General features: G+C 42.5%; 4 protein-coding genes across 4 annotated transcripts; 2 read left to right on the top strand and 2 right to left on the bottom strand.

Annotated features, from left to right (window-relative positions):
* Nucleotides 1-2,850: 2,850 nt before the first annotated feature.
* Nucleotides 2,851-3,945, bottom strand: LOC136443978 (actin, muscle-like). Its single transcript, XM_066441364.1, has 2 exons — nucleotides 3,810-3,945; nucleotides 2,851-3,178 (listed from the first exon to the last, which is right to left on the bottom strand). The coding sequence occupies exons 1-2, from the start codon at nucleotides 3,942-3,944 to the stop codon at nucleotides 2,993-2,995; spliced, it is 321 nt and encodes a 106-aa protein (XP_066297461.1). The 5' UTR covers nucleotide 3,945; the 3' UTR covers nucleotides 2,851-2,992.
* A 1,838-nt stretch (nucleotides 3,946-5,783) lies between these two features.
* On the bottom strand, nucleotides 5,784-14,523 carry LOC136442968 (actin-15A-like). Its single transcript, XM_066440012.1, has 6 exons — nucleotides 14,414-14,523; nucleotides 8,864-9,014; nucleotides 8,087-8,200; nucleotides 7,419-7,529; nucleotides 6,650-6,896; nucleotides 5,784-6,031 (listed from the first exon to the last, which is right to left on the bottom strand). Exons 2-6 carry the CDS (start codon nucleotides 9,005-9,007, stop codon nucleotides 5,784-5,786), a joined length of 864 nt encoding a protein of 287 aa, XP_066296109.1. The 5' UTR covers nucleotides 9,008-9,014; nucleotides 14,414-14,523.
* Nucleotides 14,524-16,973: 2,450 nt separating this feature from the next.
* Nucleotides 16,974-20,322, top strand: LOC136442967 (uncharacterized). The gene is made up of 8 exons (XM_066440011.1): nucleotides 16,974-17,084; nucleotides 17,222-17,277; nucleotides 17,632-17,682; nucleotides 18,174-18,365; nucleotides 18,930-19,012; nucleotides 19,441-19,662; nucleotides 20,175-20,252; nucleotides 20,302-20,322. Exons 1-8 carry the CDS (start codon nucleotides 17,077-17,079, stop codon nucleotides 20,320-20,322), a joined length of 711 nt encoding a protein of 236 aa, XP_066296108.1. The 5' UTR covers nucleotides 16,974-17,076.
* On the top strand, nucleotides 20,281-21,291 carry LOC136443941 (uncharacterized). The gene is made up of 2 exons (XM_066441321.1): nucleotides 20,281-20,478; nucleotides 20,690-21,291. Exons 1-2 carry the CDS (start codon nucleotides 20,361-20,363, stop codon nucleotides 21,001-21,003), a joined length of 432 nt encoding a protein of 143 aa, XP_066297418.1. The 5' UTR covers nucleotides 20,281-20,360; the 3' UTR covers nucleotides 21,004-21,291.
* The last annotated feature ends 72 nt before the right edge of the window (nucleotides 21,292-21,363 follow it).

The raw sequence follows: 21,363 nt of genomic DNA, 5'->3' as shown, positions 1-21,363 counted from the left end.
ACAGCTCGCCCAAGCTGCTCCCATAGATGTTCGATGGGGTTCAGGTCCGGGCTCTTAGAGGGCCACTCCATCCTCTCTACACCTGCATGCTGGAGATGGTCGGCGATGATCCCTGCCCGGTGTGGGCGGGCGTTATCATCTTGTAGCAAGGCATTCGGCCCCATGTTATGGAGGAAAGGGATGGCCACCGGATCAAGTATTGTGTCACGATATCTTTCTGCATTGAGGGTTCCTGGTACAAGTCTTGTCTTTCCCCTGGAGCTTATGCCTCCCCATACCCCAATGTTTGTTGTGAAACAATAACAAAAAATAACACCTGTGGATGACGATACCGTTGCAAGACGCAGGTGTTTATGTGGTGTAAACAATTGGTTCTTCGATGTGCTAAAAATAACCTTGGATGTTCTGTGTGCTAGAAATAACCTTGGATGGTCTGTGTTCTAAAAATAACCTTAGAACCTGAGGAAACAATATATTGAATCATCATCCGCGCCCATACCGATAGGATGTCACAGCGCGCGTATGACACCAACAGGGAATTTTGGGCACTTTTTCTCCGTGACCCACTCACGTTATTAGTCCTGGTACTTGTTCCGTGGGTTTTCAATCACAATAAGTTTGGTATCATGGAACAGGGAATCACACAAGCTTTATAATGATATATAATGCATCAAAATCGGTAAAAAAACAACGGAGATATGATCAACCAAAGTTAAGTTTCCGAACTTTTTGTGCGTAGTTTATTAAAGAAAAAGTTTGTATATGTCAGCTGCAGATTTCTTTTTAACATCGTTGTGTGAAGTAACTGAATTTTAGTTGATTTTATTTAGGGCGTTTATAAAGTTTCATATGTTTCCTCTTGGCTTGGCACAAGATACCTTCAAATGAAATGGTACGTTCTAGTACTTGTGCCTTTGCTTGCACATATCAATGCGCTTTGGATCTTTTTTGAAACGTTCTTTGAGACTTTATCGTTGACATGATGACAAGGATTCCCTCGGAGGACGCCCAAATGTTGGTTTATATGTGTACATATAGTATCGTTGTAGACTAGCATCTACCGGCAAAACAAAGGTACGTTAAGTTTATTATAGTACGGAGGGTCATGGATATGAAAATCTAGACTGAGAATTCTTCTGTTTCCGGGGTAAGATAGACTGAAAAAATACCCAATGAGCCATCCCTGTTATTACAATGTAAAGAGAAAATAATGACGAGTGTTAGTTCGTCCCATCTTTATAAAATAACTGGAGTTCAAGTTACTATTGAAAGACGTACGGGCGATCTTTTATCTGAAATACTTGAGCTATATTGATGTTGAATCGGATTTTTGTGTGCTTGGAATACATGGCTAACAATGCACTAGGCTATGAGATAGATGTTATGCTTGTTTGATAGTGATAAGAGGCATTTCTTATGAATATGTATTTATAACGTGTGTGGGACTTTTAAAATAAAACGTATTTTAGCAATGGTTTTGTTGATGTTGTGTCACTTTCTCTAGTTTTAGCTTCTTTGGTCTTATAACCATCTAACGTATTCTTATCCTTATTGCACGTGCGTCACATGGATCGTGATTTCAGATCTTATCAAGGAATGAAAAATTCAGAATGCAACGTAACAATAATAAGTTTATTCTATCATAAAAGTAACCATAGTCAAAATTAGCAAACGATAAACAATGATTGTATGGTCTTTTTCAGACACCCACCTCCCCACTTTTCCACCTACCCCAGTTACATAAAGTGAAGAAGAGAAATAGCACCAAAACTTACGCTTCATATCTTCTCATAAAAGATTATGCGATACTTCTTTAGCTACGTTTTATGCGTCACGATTGTACTTGTGTCGAGAATATATTGTGCACCTTTCAGTAGGATCATAATTCAACTTATATGGGGGCTAAACAATATGTACAAAGCTAAAATGCATTTAGTGTTGAATTGCAGTCCGACTCCTAGGCCCAGCATGCGTTTCTGTGTCTGCTGTCCACTGTACTTAAGCTCGTATCTAGCTAAACTTACATAGATACAGCTTTGCCGCCACCTCCTGAAATTTACAAATAAAATATTCCGTACGAAAAATGTATCCTATAAAACAGTTGTTGCCAATGGGAGAAACGAAGTTCCCCTCTTGCGGAATCGGTCAGAATTGCAGATCAAAGGAAGGCACTGGAACCTGCATGCGATCTTATCGCTCGACTCCATATAGAAAATGGTTATTGACGTTTCAGATAGAGTAACACGTTCGCGTTGTTACATGGCAAGACATGAACTTTGTGAAAACATTACGGTACTGAAAATCAATATCTTGTGCGACTTAAGCATGCATAAGCACCCATGATGGAAAATGATATAAACACCGTGACTTGTAACGAAAACTTAAGTGCATATAACGTTAGATAATGTCACCGTTACGGTCTTATAGTCCAAGAGGTCAAACCTTTCGAGTAAGTCATATGCATGGATGATAGGTAATATCCCTGATTCCTTTCTGCATACTCCAAATATCACCAACCTCTCACCTACCAGTAGATTTGCCGAAATGACAGTTACTCAAGCATACAGTTACTGTATCATACAGTTGCTTGATGAGTGAATGACAGTTACGTCAAGAATACGGTTACTCAAGAATAAACTTGCTTGTGTAACTGTCATTTAGCGTGTCTTATTCCCTGGATGTCTAACCTTCATCAACGTACCAGTAGTTTTGTTTCCCACTAACCCTGTTCAATCGTAGACCTCTCTTGTTCCCTCCATTCTAGTATGTTGACCTCTTGCGACTCGAGCTCGTTTTCCCTCTTTCGACAATCATATCCCCATACCAATATCTATTACAGCAATTACTATTTGTGACAAAATATCAAATATCTTCACTCTTTTGAACAATTCTTAGATTTGAAATTAGCCTGTTTTGCATTTTTCTTCTTTGTGTTTTAGCCAGAAAAATAGTTCGGGTCAAATGGAATTCGTGAAAGAGCTGTTGTTTAGATTTAAAAGCACTTTTGGTGGATTATTTCCGGCCCATACTCCTTGTACTGTTGCCTGTTGACGCAGATCGATTTGAAGGTTGACAACGACCCCATGATGGAACCGCCCAGCCACACGGCGTGACCTCTGTACTTGGGGTCAAGAACCCGGATCTTGGTGTTCGATGGTGTAATGGCTTCCAGCTCGCTCTGAAAAGAAATGGACATGTTCAGTTTGTATAACTATAAAATGTAACGTTAACTAGAAACATAACATTTGCAAGTAAATGCAGAATGTTTACCTTTACCTGGTCTACTATTTCTACATTTCTTTGGGAAGGGATGATTAGATAATACCGCATGTATGAAAGAGGCTACGTGACCGAAATAACTCAAGAATAATGTCCTTATGATTGGTAAATGAAATATCCAAGAGAAATGACGGAATTAAAGTTCTAAGCTAGCCGAAAAATTGAGTTAATGTCATCCCCTAGATACTTATTGTATTAAGATTCGTAAATTTTCAAACAGTATCAATTCTATGATACACTTTCGGATAAAAATCGGATCATATACCTCTGTAAATGCGTTAGGGGTTGTAGACCCCAGACATTGAAAATAAGTTGAATGTATGCGTCAGTAACTTGCGATTGACGAATTTGATAAATTGGGGGCAAGATCTATATAATGTCGTTGATTGGGGCAAATCTTCTGAATCATGTGTATTGGGAAAAGAACGTTTTGTCAAATTTTCATCATCTTCATCGATGACAACAGACAAACGATATGAGAGGACGTTTTTTGCGTGTTGTTTGGTATCACATCCATGTCACCATCCTACCTGCATCCTTGCCGCCATGCCAGGGAACTGCGACCCTCCCCCCGTCAGCACTACGTTCTTATAGAAAGTGTCCCGGATGTCTACGTCACAGCGCTTTGCACACGTCACTACAGCCTCTGGGAGACCCTCATCCATGATATCTTGAAGAAAAAAAAACATGTGATAAAATTATAAATCTAAACGGTACCAGTGACATTTATAAACGCAGATAATTATCAAAACTTTACCCAAATTTAAAGATTTTAAAAGTAATTTTGGAAATATGTTAATAATTTTTGTTGTCATACCGTATCATTTGTTTTCAGCATATTCATTACTTCATCATATTTATGTTTCGCCAAGGAAACATATTGTTTTTGTAAGGTTTCTTCTTCTTCTTCTCCTTCTTCTTCTCCTGTCAAACCTTCAAATCGCTTCTTCTCGGTCGTCCGTCGACCAAATTAGCTGAAATTTGGTATGCAGGTAGAGTACGTGTATACCCCTAGACCCTTTTTTGATTTTTTTGATATAAGTTTTTAAAATGATTTTATGGAGGTTTTTTGGTCATTTTCAGACAAAAGTCGCACATGATGGCCTCCAGTGCCGTGGTGTTGAAACCTGAGGACCTGAAATTTGGTTTAGTTGTGCATTGGATATTTACCCAAAGGACCCCATTATTTTTTTTGGCATACACTACTTCAAAATGATTTATTTTGCAATTTTTTGATGCAATTTTTGGTTATTTTCTGTCGGGGCCAGCAAGAACTAGGTCATACTGTAACATAAGCCCTCCTACACTTTCCCTGTCTGGGACTTAAAACAAAGCAGATGTCAGGGGGTACCTCTACTAATGGTATTTCAGAAAGTTATATGTACCTTATGTAGGTACCTATAGGAAAGGTGACTACACCTGACAATTACTTATGCTAATGAGGACCTAATTCGCATAATGTATGCATAAAGTTGTATGTCCCTTACCGTAAATGCTGCGGATGTCATCTTTGAGATGTAGGTACCTTTAGGAAAGGCTAACACACCAGGCAATAAATTATGCTAATGAGGACCAAATTTGCATAATCGATGCATGAAGTTGTATGTCCCTTGCCGAAAAGCTGCGGATGTCATCTTTGAGATGTAGGTACCTTTAGGAAAGGCGAACACACCTGGCCATAAATTATGCTAATGAGGACCTCATTTGCATGATTTATGCTTAAACTTGTAATTCCCTTACCGGAAAAGCTGCAGATGTCAGATTTGACATGTACGTACCGTTAGCAAAGGTGATCACACCTGGCCATGAATTATGCTAATGAGGACCTCATTTGCATAATTCATGCATAAACTTGTATTTCCCTTACCGTGACAGCTGCGGATGTCATCTTTAAGATGTAGGTACCATTAAGAAAGGTGAATGCACCTGGCCAAAAATTATGCTAATGAGGACCTCATTTGCATAATTTATGCAGAAACTTGTATTTCCCTTACCGTACAAGCTGCAGATGTCATATTTGAGATGTAGAGGTAGCTTTAGGAAAGGTGCACACGCCTGGCCATGACATATGCTAATGAGGACCTCACTTGCATAATTTATGCATGATGTTGTATTCCCCTTACTGTAAAAGCTGTGGATGTCATCTTGAACATGTAGGTACATGTAGGAAAGGTGAAAGCACCTGGACATAACTTATGCTCATGAGGACCTCATTTGCATAAATTATGCAGAAACTTGGATTTGCCCAGGAGTTATTTTGGGACAGCCCACTTCTTGCATGAGGAGTATGGGCGAAACATCCTGAATTTGCTCTTAAAGCAAATGACGGCCAGTCTAGTTCGTTATAAGTTAGTGAATAATCTTTTGTTACAATTTTGTATTCTTATCTTTTCATTTTCATGTCTTGTGTACAGTATGTACGTTAAGTGGTCGGGCTAATAAAAGTTTGTCAACTTAAGTGCGTCACCACTACGTCATCATAATAAAAATGAATAAAAAATGTGTCAGCAGTAAAGTATGTACGCTTCAACAGAATACAGGGTACCTAAAACGTACGTACCTAAAATAGGCGGATGGAATAGCGGTTCGGGAACCTGGTATCTCTCGTGATCAACTTTGATGGTGTCTCCGTTGGGGAGGACGTACTTCTGTGGTAAGAGCCAGTTAGTGGGAGCAGCCTCCATTTCCTGTTGTACATCCATGGCGACGTAACACATCTCTTCTTTAATCCTCCCAGCAATCTCCCGCTCAACTGGAAGGAACCGGTATATTGTAACAATGCGTTTTATTTAGCTCAAGCGATGACGGTATCTGTCCTTGGTGCTGATTTGCTTACATTTGCACAACTACTTCCAGTTACTACGTTACATTAAGTCTAATGCTAAGGGGCGGAGGGATATAATTCAGAGCAACAGTGGGGAAGTCCAGGGACAGCTTGATGGAAATATGTAGTAATGGTTGTTAAAAGTTTGCCAGCCCTAAATGATTTTTTTAATCTTCTTTCTCTTTTTTGCTAGAATTACAACTTCTCTTCTTTAATCTTCCCATCAATCTCCCGGTGTCTGTCCTTGGGGCTGATTTGCTTACATTTGAACAACTACTTCCGGTTGCTATGTTAAGTCTACTGCTAAGGGGCGATAGGAAATTATCAAATCAACAGTTACGGAATCCAAGGGCTGCATCTAGCTTGATGGAAAGAGGTAGCAATTGTTGGTAGACTACGTTTTACCGGGCCCTACTTGTTTAATGAATGTAAGATTCCCTTCTTTTCTGTGCTAGAATTGCAACTTTCTTTTCAAAAATTGACAGCAAAATCTTTACTATTAGCGACTTATCCTCATTAAGTTGTTATTAACTGTGCTCTGCTCACCTGGGGACTTGAAAGAGTGTCCTTTCTTCTCCAACAAGGTTATAAGATAGTCCGTGAGATGGGTGCCGGCGACGCTGACTTTCTTCCAAGACAAGGGCAGAGCGTATCCTTCATACACGGGCACGGCGTGAGAGGCGCCCTCCCCACAGTTCAACACCATCCCAACCGTACGGCCGCTCGTGTACAGGGACAGAACGGACTCGATAGCCAGGTAAATCGCCTGGGCTCCGAACTTCTCAAAAAAGATCTAGAAAAAATCATTCAAAATGTTATATATCATCGTTCAAAACAATTTAGATTGCAGGAAGTCATTTAACATTCACTTCATTTCATTCCGGGGTTTTTTCTTACATCTATTTGATTCAATACCTGTAAGCCATTTTAATTTGATGATATGGACGACATCCGCGCGCATATCAATTTTTGCCCCCCCCCCGCACCCCCAACGTCGTGGAATGCCACAGTCAATTCCAAAGTCAAAGAAAAGAGTTAGAAAAAAAAGTGAAGAATCGATTATTCAATATACCATACAATACATGTGTGTTCATTCTTCCTGACCACGTAGAGTTCATAATGAAGGCCATTCTTTGGCAAACTTTTCATTTTATTCTCATGCTCACATCAGTTTTAGGGTTCCCGGAGGATGCCATCCATATGACCAAATCAACAAGGCCTCAGTGTTACAAAAAATCGCATATCAACTGTACTGACAAGCAAAAATGTATCAATAACATTGGCGGAGGAGATTGCTTTGCTGTGGGGCACGAACCTCAGCAGTCTTCTCCCTGGCCTGTCGTGGGTTCCTCGGCCTCTCCGTTAGCAGGTATGTGTGTTCGTCTGGCTGGATCTTCAGTTCCTCGTGGAAAATGTGGTTCCAGATCTGCAACAAGCAAGACAAGTTTGGTTTTATTTGTCAGAAAGGGTGACATGTGACTGCACATCATCCCTACTGCCTATGAGAGTGTCGAGAAATGTTTAATCTATACAGGATGTTCAAAACAGGACCTCAACTGATCTATGTGTTGAATCGTTTCGGTAGCCAAATCCAATTTTTCCTACGCCTTCGTGGTTACACTACTCTTAAGCACCGGTTACACGTAGTCGAACATGGCCTCCCGATCTTTCCTCAACTATGGTTATGAGACTGATATGAGTGGTTCGGGAGCTATGTCGACTGGTGTTTGGTGTGGTTGACTGGTGTTCGGCTGCGCCAGTCGAATATTTTGAAATTTTCAAAACATTCGGCTGTGGACAGGAGGTCTGGAATGGGTTGACAGGTGGTCGACTGGTAGTTGGGAGTTAGTCCGTAGTGGCTAGGGGCAGGTTTTGTTTGGGAGTCAAATTTGAGTCTAATACTGGTCAGACTGCTCCCGACCTACCGCCAACCTTGGTTGGCTAGTGGCCGGGAGCCACTTGTGTAACCGGGACTTTACTCACCACCTCCATGTCGTCCCAGTCAGTGATAGTACTCTCCACGATCGGGTAGGTGATCTTCAGTTCTCGCCAGTTCTTCAGGGCCTTTTCTCCACAGCACACGTCTATAGACTGGTGCTGAAAGTAAGGCAATAAAACAAATCCATTATGCTCCCAAGCACCACGATTAGAAGGAGTGGGTATATTCAAGCTTCTGTCTTGACCTTTCTACACAACTCCGTGATGTATTGTCACATCAATCATGTAGCTTTATCATTACTTTATGGCAAAAACTACTAATGCTACAGTCACATTTGCACCGGTGCCCGTAGGGGATGTAGTCCCGGCCGGGCCCGAAGACACAAATTTGTCCCGCCCGGTGGACTGCCAGACACCGGAAGGGTACCTCTTCGTGTTCTCACGATTAGCGCAAGGCGTCTATTTGTTACTGCGTTGATTTTAACTCCTAATTAAAAACCAGAGCCGTGCTTGAGGATTGGTATGAGAACTTTTGATGTCCTAATCACCAAGCAGACGTCGGGTGGAAAATCGTAAAAAAAATTTTTGGACCGGTCGTTTTTTTCTGATGGTCTTGTACGGGCCTGTCAGAAAAGGTTACGATCTTCCACCCCAAAACTCTGCTTACAGATCATCTGTACACAGCACGAAAACGAGTATTTAAGCAAATTATTACAGGAAGGGAATTTTTCAGCAACGTTTACTGTGACGTAAAGGCCACTGAAAGCAACATTTGGCCTTTCAACAACCTTTCCGTATCCGTTAAAGTTAATTGTGTCCCACCTGTGGGAAGGCTGGCCTGCCCACCAGGGTCGGTAAGAACACATGAGGTTTGAACTGCCCGGCCAGGCCCGCCTTGATGGAGGCGGTGCCGTGGTCCAGCACCACCGTGGGGTTCCCGTCGGTCATCATCTCGGTCAGCAGCATCCCAACCCTGACATACACGACAAAACCGTTAGGGGTCGTTTCGCTACATTGTCAGTACGTTTCGCTACAAGGCAAAAGTTGTTTCGCTTCATGGTAGAAGTCATTTTGCTACAGTTGAATGCTATTTCTCCAAACAGACTTATGCTGAAGTCAATGCATGAATGAAATCATGACGTCTGTAGCAAAACCACTTATAACATGTAGCGATACGACAAAACGGTTACAGATCGTTTTGCCACATTGTCAGTTCGCTATACAGTACGTTTTGCGACAAAAGTTGTTTCGCTACATGGCAGAAGTCATTTCGCTACTTTTGAATGCTATTTCTCCAAACAAACTTATGGCATTAGAAATCGTTTACGTTTTTGCTGAAGTCAATGAATGAAATTATGACGTCTCCAGCAAAACCATTTCTAACATGTAGCGAAACGACTTTTGCCATGTAGCGAAACGACTGTGTGAGCTGACAATGTAGCGAAACAACCGGTTACCGAGAAAACAACGAATACACCACTTACATCAAAGGGTTTTAAAAATAATGGATGATTTAAAATGACAATGATATAGATGCATCTACACCATAATCTGTATTCAAAGTCTCTTATGAATGTCACGATTGTCTGAAACGTTATTAGGGAGATGTCCAGTTTGTATCATGCATAATATGCATTGTCCTTGACCTCTTGAGCTCCTACCAATAGCAGGACTATACAGTGCATAACTGCACGACAACGGGGCAGTGATGCCATTTTCCAATGGGGTGTGCTTTCCCTATGATCGTCCTAATTACCCAAATGCCCGGCAACAAATTGCTGCACGCAATCGCACATCCGTCCCTGATTCTAGTTTAGTACACGGGTTTGAATAATGTTTCCAGTGGGGATAAGATAATTACGATGACAATGCTGTATTTTTCTATAACAATTTAAAAGTATTCTATCAAATAAGACAGAACGCGTCCACGGATATTTCGACATTAGATGGATTTTTCGATCTAGTCTTACTCACCAAGCAGAGGAGGGGTTCCGGTTGGTTTTTGACGTGTTTTTAGGCGTTTTGTCGGGCTTTCTACATTGTCATGTTTTTTTTTGGGGGGGGGGGGGGTTATATAGAGAAAAAAACACGACAAAGTAGAGAGCCTGAGAAAATAAACCCCTAAAAACACGTCCAAATTCAGCCGGAACCCCCTACACTGCTTGGAGAGTATACCTGTCCTGTGTGCGTGCAAGCAATTTGCGTAAAAGTCATTAACATCAGTACTGTTTTTTCATCCCGCGTGTTATATCCTGATATCGTTATCATGACCTATATCACAGCAGGAAAGAGGATTACTTTGAATATTGGTCATTTTCGACATTTTTGCCTTGAAATTTGTGGACGTTGTTGGAGAAATGAGGGTTATATTAGAGCGTGGGGGTGGTGCATTGTGGGCTGGAGGGTCAAGGTCTCTATCATATAGTTATGATGATCCTTTGTTTATTCACTTGTTTATTTGTTTATTGTCCACACATCTGTAGTGGTATTGGATTTCATTGATTATCATTTTATCATATCATTTCATTTCTGTTTTCTGTAAAGCTTCTTACAGGGTAGGCGCGCTCAGTGCTTTACAGGCGTGCCCTGTACAGAATAACATAAACAAAGAAATAAAATAAACTAAATAAAGAAACAGCCCCAAATAACAAGATATATACAACCGAGCGTCAATCACAATCTCATATCGTAAATCAAAGTTGATCATTGACAGATAGCTACTCCCAGAAATTACAACACGTCCGAAACAAGTCCCAATCATTACTTGGGCATGTTTCCACGTCAAATCCCACTAGAAACAAGACCGATGTCCCCCATATGGCGCAGTCATTCTTGTTATTAATTTGTCCCAAGAGATCTTGGTGGCACACATACAATAATAAATATTGCGTCTCTAATGTGTTTTTCAGGTACAACACAAAAGCACGGCGTAGCTATACGTTATAGTCAGGCCATGGCTATGACATTGCCGCTCAATTATAGATGATATAGTTCAAGGGAACGGGGTGAAATATGTTTTTGAATTTGGAAATTATGGGTAATTATAATTCTTTTCAACATTATATCAAGGCGAGAAAGCGGGGCAAGGGAGAGTCAGTATCATTGAAAAATTGCGAGTGGTAAACTTGTAAAGACAGTTCTTGAAATCAAATCTATCTCTCTACACATTTAGACCTTAGAGAACGCAGTGACCCAATTTTTTCGGCGCGGCGTTCTGACTAGTTTTACAAGCGTGATCAGGATGGTTTTCATCAATGACATTGTATCTGTTCACATTACGTCGCCATGGCTACCACGAGTTCTAATATATATAAGATTTGTACCAATAGCTCATTTACTACTGTTTGAGAGGGTCTCAAAGGAAACAAATGCTAACGACTCCGAACAGACGCAGCCATGTAATTTGTCTTTATGATGATTAACCTAAGGCCATAGCAAGTAGATTGTATGGATGACATCCTTTGCAGATTCCGAATCTAATGCGAGAGGGCAAAAAAAAAGGTTGGGAAAAAAACTAGATGGCTAAATTTTCAAAATAGACACCAAAAATGTTGTTACAAGAATTGAAGCGACAAAAACATGGTATCACAGCCAACAAGTCTTTTATTCCTGTATTCAAGAACTAGACAATGGTGTGGTAGATTGGTGTCATTTACCAAGTTGGCAACTACACTCATGGCTACCACACTGGTGCCACTTTTACAACCATCGAACTAGTTTCACTTCTACAACTACAGTCATTGTTACCTTACTAGTGTCACTTTTACAAGTACAATTTAGCCTACAACACAGCCTTTTTTCCCATTTTGGTACTTTTTCGTCATGTTGACCATATTCTGACGGGAAAAATAATCTTGTTTTGTTTTGTTTTTCAAAATCGGGCGAAAATCAATGAGCGCCTTGATGTCATCCATAAACTTACTTGTTGTGGCCTAATGACGCAGGCGGACCAAACGACCGGCGCCGAGAAGTCCAACTCTGCCTACACGACGGTTGATGAGGGGAAAGAAAGCGGACTTTGATCCAATTGTCAAAGGGAAAAAGATAAATCAGCAGACATGTGCTTCGTTAGTTGGGTTCGTACGTGCACTCAGCCCTCCCAAAGTCATAGTTATCAATTTTTAAAGGAAGGACATAGGTATCTGCAATATAACATACGATGAGACAAATTTTTAAGTGACGTTATCTTTAAAAGCTGTTAGGCATCTAAACATGAATTTCAAAGTCCTTTAAGTCCATCTCTTTACCACACACACACACATACACACGCGTGCGCGCGCACACATACACACACACACATACAGACATACACACACACATACAGACAGACAGACAGACACACGCACACACCGTGACACACACACACATACACACATCATGCACACAACGCACAGGCACACACGCATAGGCACACACACATACAAGAACACATCATACGCCCCCTTCCATACAAAGAACAATGGTGTAGCCCGTTCGCATCCGCTGAATGTATGGCGAGAATTGCTGAATAGCAGAGACACGGCGATTCTCTGTCGTAATTGCTACACACAGAATTGATGGCACAGTGACCTTTAGTAAATGGGTAGGCGAGTGGAATGTCAATCAAACAATTTGCATATTGTACGCATCGCGAACAGAAGTAATGGCTACTGCTTGTTAGCACCTGTCACGTACATTATCCTTTTTCTAAAAATTGACAGATCATCCCAACGTTCCCTGCTTATATTGAGTTAATTTGCATATTAGTAAATTTCTTTAGCCCCTCTTTTTGACTACTCGCCATCCCTACTATCACTAAATGCATTCGGTTTTCGGGAACATCAGTCTAAAAACTGCTATTCTACTCAGATGCACCACCACAGAAAGAACGATTGTAGCATGCAAAGCACGTCATGGCAGTATCACAATATTCGGAGAACTATAAACAAACCAGGTCGTTATGTCAAAGGTCACCAACAATCTACTTCATTCTGCTGTCGCTTGTAACATAAAACTGTCGTCTGACAAAAAATCGATAAAGATATGATATGAAACGTTCAATACGGTTCCCATGGTAACTGGCACGCGGTGTTTACAAAATTTGAACATTCAGACGTGCTACTAAGGATGAGATTGATGAATAGGATTTGGCCAAAAGAATGTGGGGTGGTGCGACTGTGGTATAACATGGTCAACAAAGACATTGAAAAATTGTGGACTGAATGGAATGAAAAAATAATGACCAGAAGATTTGTGACAAAAATTTAACTTAAAGTAGAGTCTATCCGTTTATCGTGTATTCTTTCACTTGTAAGACATGTTTTAATTGTGCATCAATTCCAAGAGACAAGTAGAACCATAAAATTGGAGTCCATAATTTCATATCTGTTTTTGTTATTACAGCTACAACGTGGTTTACCGAACGCCGTTATATATTTATGAAGGTCATATGTCAAAACACGGTCGCCCCGAATATGTCACCATATCTCACATTAAATATTCTAAATGAATAGTAGAAACACAAAGCTTTTCATAAAGGTTAACAATACCACGAAAATGATTCATAATACAGTGATCAACAATGCCCTCCCCATATTGTCGCCCGTAACCCATAAAACACATCGAAAGGTCACGGTTAAATAACAGCTGATTGATACACAAGGCAGCTACACAGAGTGCAACTTGTTCATGTCGCCCAAATTGGCCGAATTCCAGCGAAGTCCTGTTAGAATTTCTAGACACGATTCTTTCATGACTCGTTTTGATGGCCCCAAAGCCTGGGGCAACTTGCTATACGACTACGACCTTCTTCCACAGGGATGTTCAGACATCAAGACAAATTGTACCAAACGTTTTGGGGGTCAGTTTGCGGGAGTGTGCGGTGTAACACACACCTAACAGACTTGAGCATCTGGTGCGGTCTAAAAATACTTCGCTGCGGAAGGGCCGTGGGTGTTTCCCAGGGTCGGAGAAATAACTACAGCTCGATTGGAATGGAAAGCCCGTATGTTCTTCCAGTTGTTGCCATGCTATAGCTTCCCCGTCTCGGAAAATTACACTCAAAATATACAGCGCCTTTAAACAGTATAGACATGTTGTCATGCTAGACTTAAGCGTATTCCTCTAACGAAACTACCAACGCTATGTACTACTGACGCACCAATATCATAAATACAGTATACAACGTCAGATACAATCTCTGTACTGCATTATTCTCAATCATGTGCACAAATGCATCATATCTTAGTAATATCCGTGTGCCAACGTAGCGACGGTACTACATAATTGACGAAATACGATGTGTTTGAAACATCATAGACAAAAGACATGACAGACTTACCCATCTTGTCACATACGGGATAAAAACAGCAGCCGGTTAAAAAATGACCTTACCTTATATAGCGGCCGCCCTTATCGGTGTAAAATATAGGGTACCAAAACAGGGTGTGGTGGGTGGGCTGGCTGGCTGTACAAGCCCGTGGTTCAACCCAAAACGCACTTTGTTTCACTGTGTATTACTCTCCAAACCACGTGACTTTCCCCTAGCTCTCTGATACATCATTTTCGGTACAGGACGTTGCGGAGGGCGCGGGGGTCAGTCCCCAAGAGAATCATCAGTTGGGGATTACCACGACGTGCTTCGCTCTTTACCATAAACGTGCCTAGATTGTATTTGAACATGGCCTTCTTGTTGACTGTCTGCCTCTGTGAAAACGTGAACAATAAACACCCCTAATCTGAATTAAATATTTAGCTGGGATGTCCGATACGTGTAAAATGGGATCGCTGTGCGACTGAAATGCCAAACATGGCAGAAAAAGAAAGGTCTCGTATGTCGCTACCCTTCCAGGGGGAATTAATGCCTCTTTTCACATGGAAATAACCACCGGGGGAACTCATGACGATGTGTAATTTTCTCCGCACCATTGCCGCTAGAAGAGGAGGATAGAGTTGCATGGGAATTGAGCAGTCGCCGGAGATATGGAAATATTATCAACCCAAGAGGAACGGGCGCATGATCTGTACAACACTCTATGCTGCGCTATTTCACGGCCCGTTATTTCCACGTCGCCCCATTGCCTTCTACAGAAAGCACTGCAGACGAAATATGACGCCGATTGTCAAATCTGTATCGTAAATTCTGCCGCGCCTGTTTTCCGGGACTATTTGGAATCGCATTTGTAACGACGAGTGGGTCTAATCACATTACGCAGGCAATGGCATTTTTGGAGCCACGGTCGGTCACGTGAGCAGGGTGCTGATGAGATAAACGTGCATACGTCATAAATCTTGAGCCTAACCGTGCAGCACTTCAAGATAACGTGTCGCAGCTCTCATGTCAGCGGTATGTGGCTTTTACCGCGTATCGGGCACTTATGGTCGTTTGTGTGACGTCATTCGCCAGCCTCAGGACCCTGTTTCCATCTGGACTTCAGCCCCTATCTCACTGGACCAGCGACATGTTGGCGACATGTTGGCGACCTCGCTGCGACTATGCTGCGCCCAAGCGATTTTGCAGCGCGCTCAACAAATCTCATCGATAAAAACGAATCTTTTAACGCTTTCTGTATTTTGTTGTCTTTTTAGTAATACTTGTACGTTTTGTGTGATATTGCCATTATAAACTCAAGGGTAACGTAGATCCAGTTTAGGACGCAGTGAGGCCGACAATGTGTCGCGGGTCCAGTGAGAGGGGGGCTTTTGACTTCAAATCCATGATTTGAAATTTGAGATTTCTTCCGAAGGATGAAACGTGTCGTATGAGCCGTGTCTCGTATAGGGTGATTAGGCATGAAAGGTTGTTAATTGCGTGCTTAATGTTACATTTCCGAATCCACATCTGCCAGTGTACGCAAGAGCTTAACAGCTTCATACACATATGTGAAACAGACCTCTTATGTTTGAACCGCGGTGATTGAACATATAATAATCGTTTTACGAAGAAGATAACATGGTGACAATTAAGTAATGGAAAAGAGCACGGATCATCCTGGAGGTGTTGGGTGGTTGGTTCACATGGTATGCGCTTCACAATGATTTCACTAGAGTAAACGGTGGGGTCGTGTGGTGTTCGGCCCTTGACGCCACCGAAGCTGTGCCATTTGGGGACTTCACATGACTTTCTTCACTCCACCCAGGTGTAAAAATGTTGTTTTTTTTGTTCTCTGTACGTGGCGTAGTACTGTTAAGATAAGTTATGGAAAGCTTGAGTGCAGTGCCACGTCGTCCTTGTCTGTCCGAAAGCGAAGTAAAAAAACGTTTTCGCAAGGTGACCGTTCCTATTCACATATGTAAAGTTAGATAATATCAAACGCATCCTAGTTTTATCCATTTTTTTTACAGATATGATGCTCTTGCAAGCTATCATTTGCAATACTGTTACAGTTTGCGCATGGCACATACCGGCAACGGCGCTCTTACTATACCGTTGCCCCGTATCAAACGATATGAGGAAACAAAAACTCTCAATGGCTCTTCAACTTTATCACTTCTTCAGAGTAAATTGAAGAAATTCGACCGTTGCCCCATATCAAAAGTTATGAGAAAGCAAAAAACTCTCAATGGTGCTTCTACTGTATCACTTCTTCATACTAAATTGAAGAAATTCCACCGTTGCTTCGTATCAAATGTTATGAGGAAACAATAACTCTTTAAAATATGTCTTTACTGACAAGGAAATGCCCATGATCAAAATAACCTTATTACAAAGTATTTGCCCAGCTATACAATGTCATCTAGTTGCTCGCTTATTGGGTGCAGAAGAGAAACAATTCAATAAAATTATGAATTCGCATTATAAATAAATATACATTACACTTAAAACGTATTCAGGCGTCCTTTCGATATATTTCTTTTCCAAAAACGGCTACGTATGAGGAAGTCAGTAATAAGTGTTTTTTAACATTCTGAAATTTGCACAGCACTCTTTCTATTACGTGTGGAGTTTCATTGGTGCTATTTTTGTAGAACATGTCAGTATAAAAGCCAACTGTACTCAGAGTCTGAGTTAAAGAACATATTCGCCACTCTATCCTCAGCGGTGCGAATCTTGCATCATGGGCGGGTAAGTTGTAATTTTTTTCTTTTCACTTTTTTCCGTTTTATATATCTCTGTCTTGATGGTAATAAACGCATGTTAAATTGTATTTGATATGTTTTATATCGAGGTGTTGATGTGTCATTACGTTATGATCGTTTCAGAAACGTAGCCGCGCTGTGTCTGGGTTTTCTTCTGTCGACCCTACCTTGTCCACGGGGTGAGTTATAAGTTCTTGCTGTGATGTATAAACGCAGATATTGATGAATACGGGAACAAATTAGGCTACAAAAAGTGTATGTGTGCGTGTGTGCGTGTGTGTGTGTGTGTGTGCTTGTGTGTGTGTGTGTCCGCGCGTGCGTGTGTATCGTCGCATGCGTGTGCGTGTCTGTGTTTGTCTGTGTCAGTGTGCGTGTCAGTGTGCGTGTGCGTGTCTGTATGTATGTATGTGTGTGTGTGTGTTTACGTACGTGTGCACGCGCGCGCGCGTGTGTGTGTGAATGCAGGCTATTGTAATATCATTCTCTCGTGAAACCCTGAAACCAATGGAAAATTGACGTGTTGTTCCCCGTAGCTGAAACCTCTCCATGTCCGTCCGGATGGGCTGGTACTTCCTGCAAGGATTGTGAGTATTCCCGCAGCTTATTATAGTTATATTTTTACACATTTTAATGTATCCCTCTAACCTCACTCATATGCATGGCCGAATGCTCGCATGGTTAAGCGTTTAGTCCAGCGGCATAGCTGATAAATTGTGCAAATTTGCCTAAAAACACCAAATATTTGGCACACATGTATTTAAATGTATATATATGATGCATCTCAAATTCAGCGCAGAACCAATTGAAAGCTGTTTTTGCCATTTTCAGACTAAGAATGCATATTTTGGGTCCTGTGCCGCGCGGTTGCCAAACATTTTCTGCTGATTCCTTCAGTTACAATCAAGCTTTCACCAAACTAACATTTCATATTAGTTGGGCTGGCTAAAAGGAAATTTCTCACATCTTTAAACCCCAGTTCATACAACCGTTTACTTTATGGGTAGGCACTCTTTTAGGAGTACCCACTCGCAGTAATACATGAATGAGACCTCATTCCTCCACATTGAATTTGCAGTTTCGTGCGACGGACGAAGCCAGGGCAGTTACCCCGACCCTAGCGTCTGTCACATGTACTACACCTGTGTTGACGGATACCAGGCACCGTTCCATATGTCCTGTGGGCCTGCCGGTTGGTTGGCCTTCAGTCACGTGACCCAGAAGTGTGAATGGCCCCAGGACGTGCCCGGATGTGGACCCAGTCCCTTCGGTTTGTAATGGTCTTCATGAAATATCATCACTTTTACTTCAAATATCAACTTGATTTGTCTCAAGATGTTGTTGCGATGTAATACAAGAGAAAATAATGAATAAATGAATGATTTTATTAGCACAACAATTGCACCGGTGACAATGTATTGCAATGCAAAGATAACATAATTAACAATCTAGGTGTATTATTCCACAATTCTAATTACTACTTTATTACATCAAATATAATCTGCAGTGATAACTAAACGGAATAAGAGTAGGGGTGACCCGGTGTGCTTGGCTAAACACGCAAGCCGTAGCGAAGACGTATAAAGAGTCAAGCTCTGTCTGAAGTTCGACCGCTTTTTCTGATACAAGTATGTACTGTGTAAGCGACCTATTCTGTTCTTGGCGACGCCTCAGGCGCGAGCCTAATGGTACAGTATTGTGTGCAGTTTGTAAGAATTCTAGTTAAGATACGTTTTAGACAGGCAACAACATCTTGTACTGCTCCACTTTGAAATGATTATGTACAGACAATAGCTGTTCGTTTCTAATCAACGGTTCCCTTTCCCTACGACAGGTATTCTCGGTGTGTCCACCTTTGTGAACCCTGATGACCCCCATTTGGTGGAGGTGGCCACTGACGACGGCAACGTCATACAGGTAAGAACAGAAAACAAATCTAGGTTACAATAATTTATTGGACCGTTCCAGTCGACCGCCATAAGCCACACCCCTGGTCTATTTCGAATACCTCCGTCGAAAGAGGCGCTTGACGGATGAAAATGACCGACCCGCTTGGCTGACATAATGCCTTGACTAGTTGCCGGTATTGATTCAAAATGGGAGGTGAAAATTTTCTATTTTGGTCCTAACTCTTCCTGATGTCCATCATAACGGGATATTTGGAACAAACTCGATTAGATACAGCCAATGACGGGTATGCTTAGATACTTTGCCTCTTAGTCTTTTTCCAGGCCATATAGCTGAGCTTATTGGATAATTTTCCACCTGCCTTTTCCACTGCAGAGTAATATAGGCCGATTAAGTGAACCGAGGTCTTAAACTATCTTTCATGTATGTACTGACAGGTCCAAGGAGACAAGACAGAGGAAGGAGCCGCGACCTCTGTGGAGTCCCTAACCCAGACAACAGCCGGCGGGGACGAGACCACTGTCGGCTTCTCTCCGGACAGCGCCCTGGTCGACACCGTGGTGACGTCATCAGGAGTCTCCATGACGTTCGTGTGGACTGATGACAAAGTCTACGTCACCGCTTCGGCACAGAACTCTAGTTTTGAGCTCAATGTGCAGGTAAGGCGTCTCCATAGCTGAAAATTCATAATGTTGAAATTTGAATATCTTGATCCAGTCTAAACGTTGTCTAGGAAACAACTTCAGTCTTTTTTTTGGTCAAAATAAATCATCGTTATGGCTGTCGTTCACGACCCAACTTATGTCAAAGTTTGGAAAAGGTTCCCTGCCGGGCAGTTTACGACCTTTTTTTCACTTTTGGGCGTTACCCCTACGTGGCCCCCTGGTGTACCCTGTGGCTAACGGGCTATTTTGAGGCACGTCCGGGCCCCTGAAAGTTTTTTTAACACGGATTTAAAACCATCCCAGGACCTGGTAACAAACAGGTGCCCGGTAGTCCACCGGGATAAATCTGTGTCTTCGGGGCCCGGCCGGGGCTACACCCCCTACGGGCACCGGTGCAAATGTGACCGTAGACTCAGGGTATGACTATTACCAATTGCTGCCTTTCTAGTTACTCTAATGTCCGTGGTATACCTACCACAATAACTCAGAATACCCTCTACTTCTAGGTTGACCTGGAGCCAAGTACCTTGTCCACCGGGTCACCCATGTCTGAGGTGCACGGAACGGCAGCCCCGGTGTCCATGGTGTCTGAGTCCCCACCAGCCAATCAGTCGTCCTCCAACAGCGGAGTAGACTCTACACAAACTGGACTGACGAGTACCCATGGAGACCAGACTACAGGGGAGACGGACATGCCGTCCTCGGAGTCGGCTCCCGTCACGGCGGCGCAGAGCCTCAGGCTGCCCGTCCTGGTCACCAGGTGCGGCCTGCCAGCAGACGACGTGACTGTCAAGGCGTTTGGCTACAAAAGTATGTCGTTTGTTGTAAAGTTTATATTTTCTGTCATTTTTGGCAAGTGTGCGTGCGCGGACGCGTGTGTCTGTGTGTGCTATGTGTCTGTGTGTATCTGTGTCTGTCTGTATGTGTGTATGAAAACATAATGAGCTATCTAAAAGTCGTGTACGCACTTTAGTTACGTTTTCTGTACGGTTAAGATCATGAAGTGCTCCTTGTTCTACAGTGTCCAGTATCACGCCACTACTGACTACCGACGTTTCGTCCTTGGACCCGGACGTGGAGTACCGAGTTGTCCCGACAGGGGACGCTGGGAAGTTCGAGATCGTCGTGCCGGCCAGCCCCGCGGATTCCTCCCCGGAGGCGGCTCAGACCGTGTGCGACAGCGTCAGTCAGGTGGTAGGGGGCGTGTGCGCCGCGTCGCTGAACGTCAGGCCTGCAACGGACGGCGCCATCTGTAATGAGGTCGCGGACGCCGCGCAGTTTCTCACGACTCAGTCAGGTCAGAGAAACACATTTGTTTGTCTATTTGTTTGTTAAATTTCTCCACACACATGTGTATGGGATGAGCGAACCGCATCATGGCGCAACACACCAGGTTTGAACTGACGAGTACAAGCTGCATATCCGGACAGATTTATTTGATCCACACACACCCGGAAGGACCCCTACTCTTTTCAATAAGCGTGGTGGGTTCTTTTACGAGCTCGAGGTGTGGCTCTCCTCAAACACGGGACCTCCATTTAACATCCTATCCGAGGGACGTCCCTAACCGAAGCTAGGTACTCATTAGCGGACCCCGGATCTGCGCCAAACACCCTGCCAGTGCGCCACTAGACGTGGGTAGGCGTTGGGGAAATGAAGGGAAAGTTCGATTAATTAAGGGCCTCCTAGTTACAC

Source organism: Branchiostoma lanceolatum, chromosome 10 (genome assembly GCF_035083965.1).
Source record: "Branchiostoma lanceolatum isolate klBraLanc5 chromosome 10, klBraLanc5.hap2, whole genome shotgun sequence".
Taxonomy (NCBI): Eukaryota; Metazoa; Chordata; class Leptocardii; order Amphioxiformes; family Branchiostomatidae; genus Branchiostoma; species Branchiostoma lanceolatum.
This window is presented reverse-complemented; position numbering and strand designations above follow the sequence as displayed.

Coding starts and splice junctions, on each gene's coding strand:
- LOC136443978 (XM_066441364.1), bottom strand. CDS start 3,944: ATGGATGAGGGTCTCCCAGAGGCTGTAGTGACGTGTGCAAAGCGCTGT. Junction 3,179..3,809: donor GCATGGCGGCAAGGATGCAG/GTAGGATGGTGA, acceptor ATTTCTTTTCAG/AGCGAGCTGGAAGCCATTAC.
- LOC136442968 (XM_066440012.1), bottom strand. CDS start 9,007: ATGCTGCTGACCGAGATGATGACCGACGGGAACCCCACGGTGGTGCTG. Junction 7,530..8,086: donor ACTGGGACGACATGGAGGTG/GTGAGTAAAGTC, acceptor TGCTTGTTGCAG/ATCTGGAACCACATTTTCCA. Junction 6,897..7,418: donor CCAGGGAGAAGACTGCTGAG/GTTCGTGCCCCA, acceptor GATTTTTTCTAG/ATCTTTTTTGAGAAGTTCGG.
- LOC136442967 (XM_066440011.1), top strand. Junction 17,278..17,631: donor GACCCTACCTTGTCCACGGG/GTGAGTTATAAG, acceptor TGTTCCCCGTAG/CTGAAACCTCTCCATGTCCG. Junction 17,683..18,173: donor TGGTACTTCCTGCAAGGATT/GTGAGTATTCCC, acceptor TTGAATTTGCAG/TTTCGTGCGACGGACGAAGC.
- LOC136443941 (XM_066441321.1), top strand. CDS start 20,361: ATGCCGTCCTCGGAGTCGGCTCCCGTCACGGCGGCGCAGAGCCTCAGG. Junction 20,479..20,689: donor CAAGGCGTTTGGCTACAAAA/GTATGTCGTTTG, acceptor CTTGTTCTACAG/TGTCCAGTATCACGCCACTA.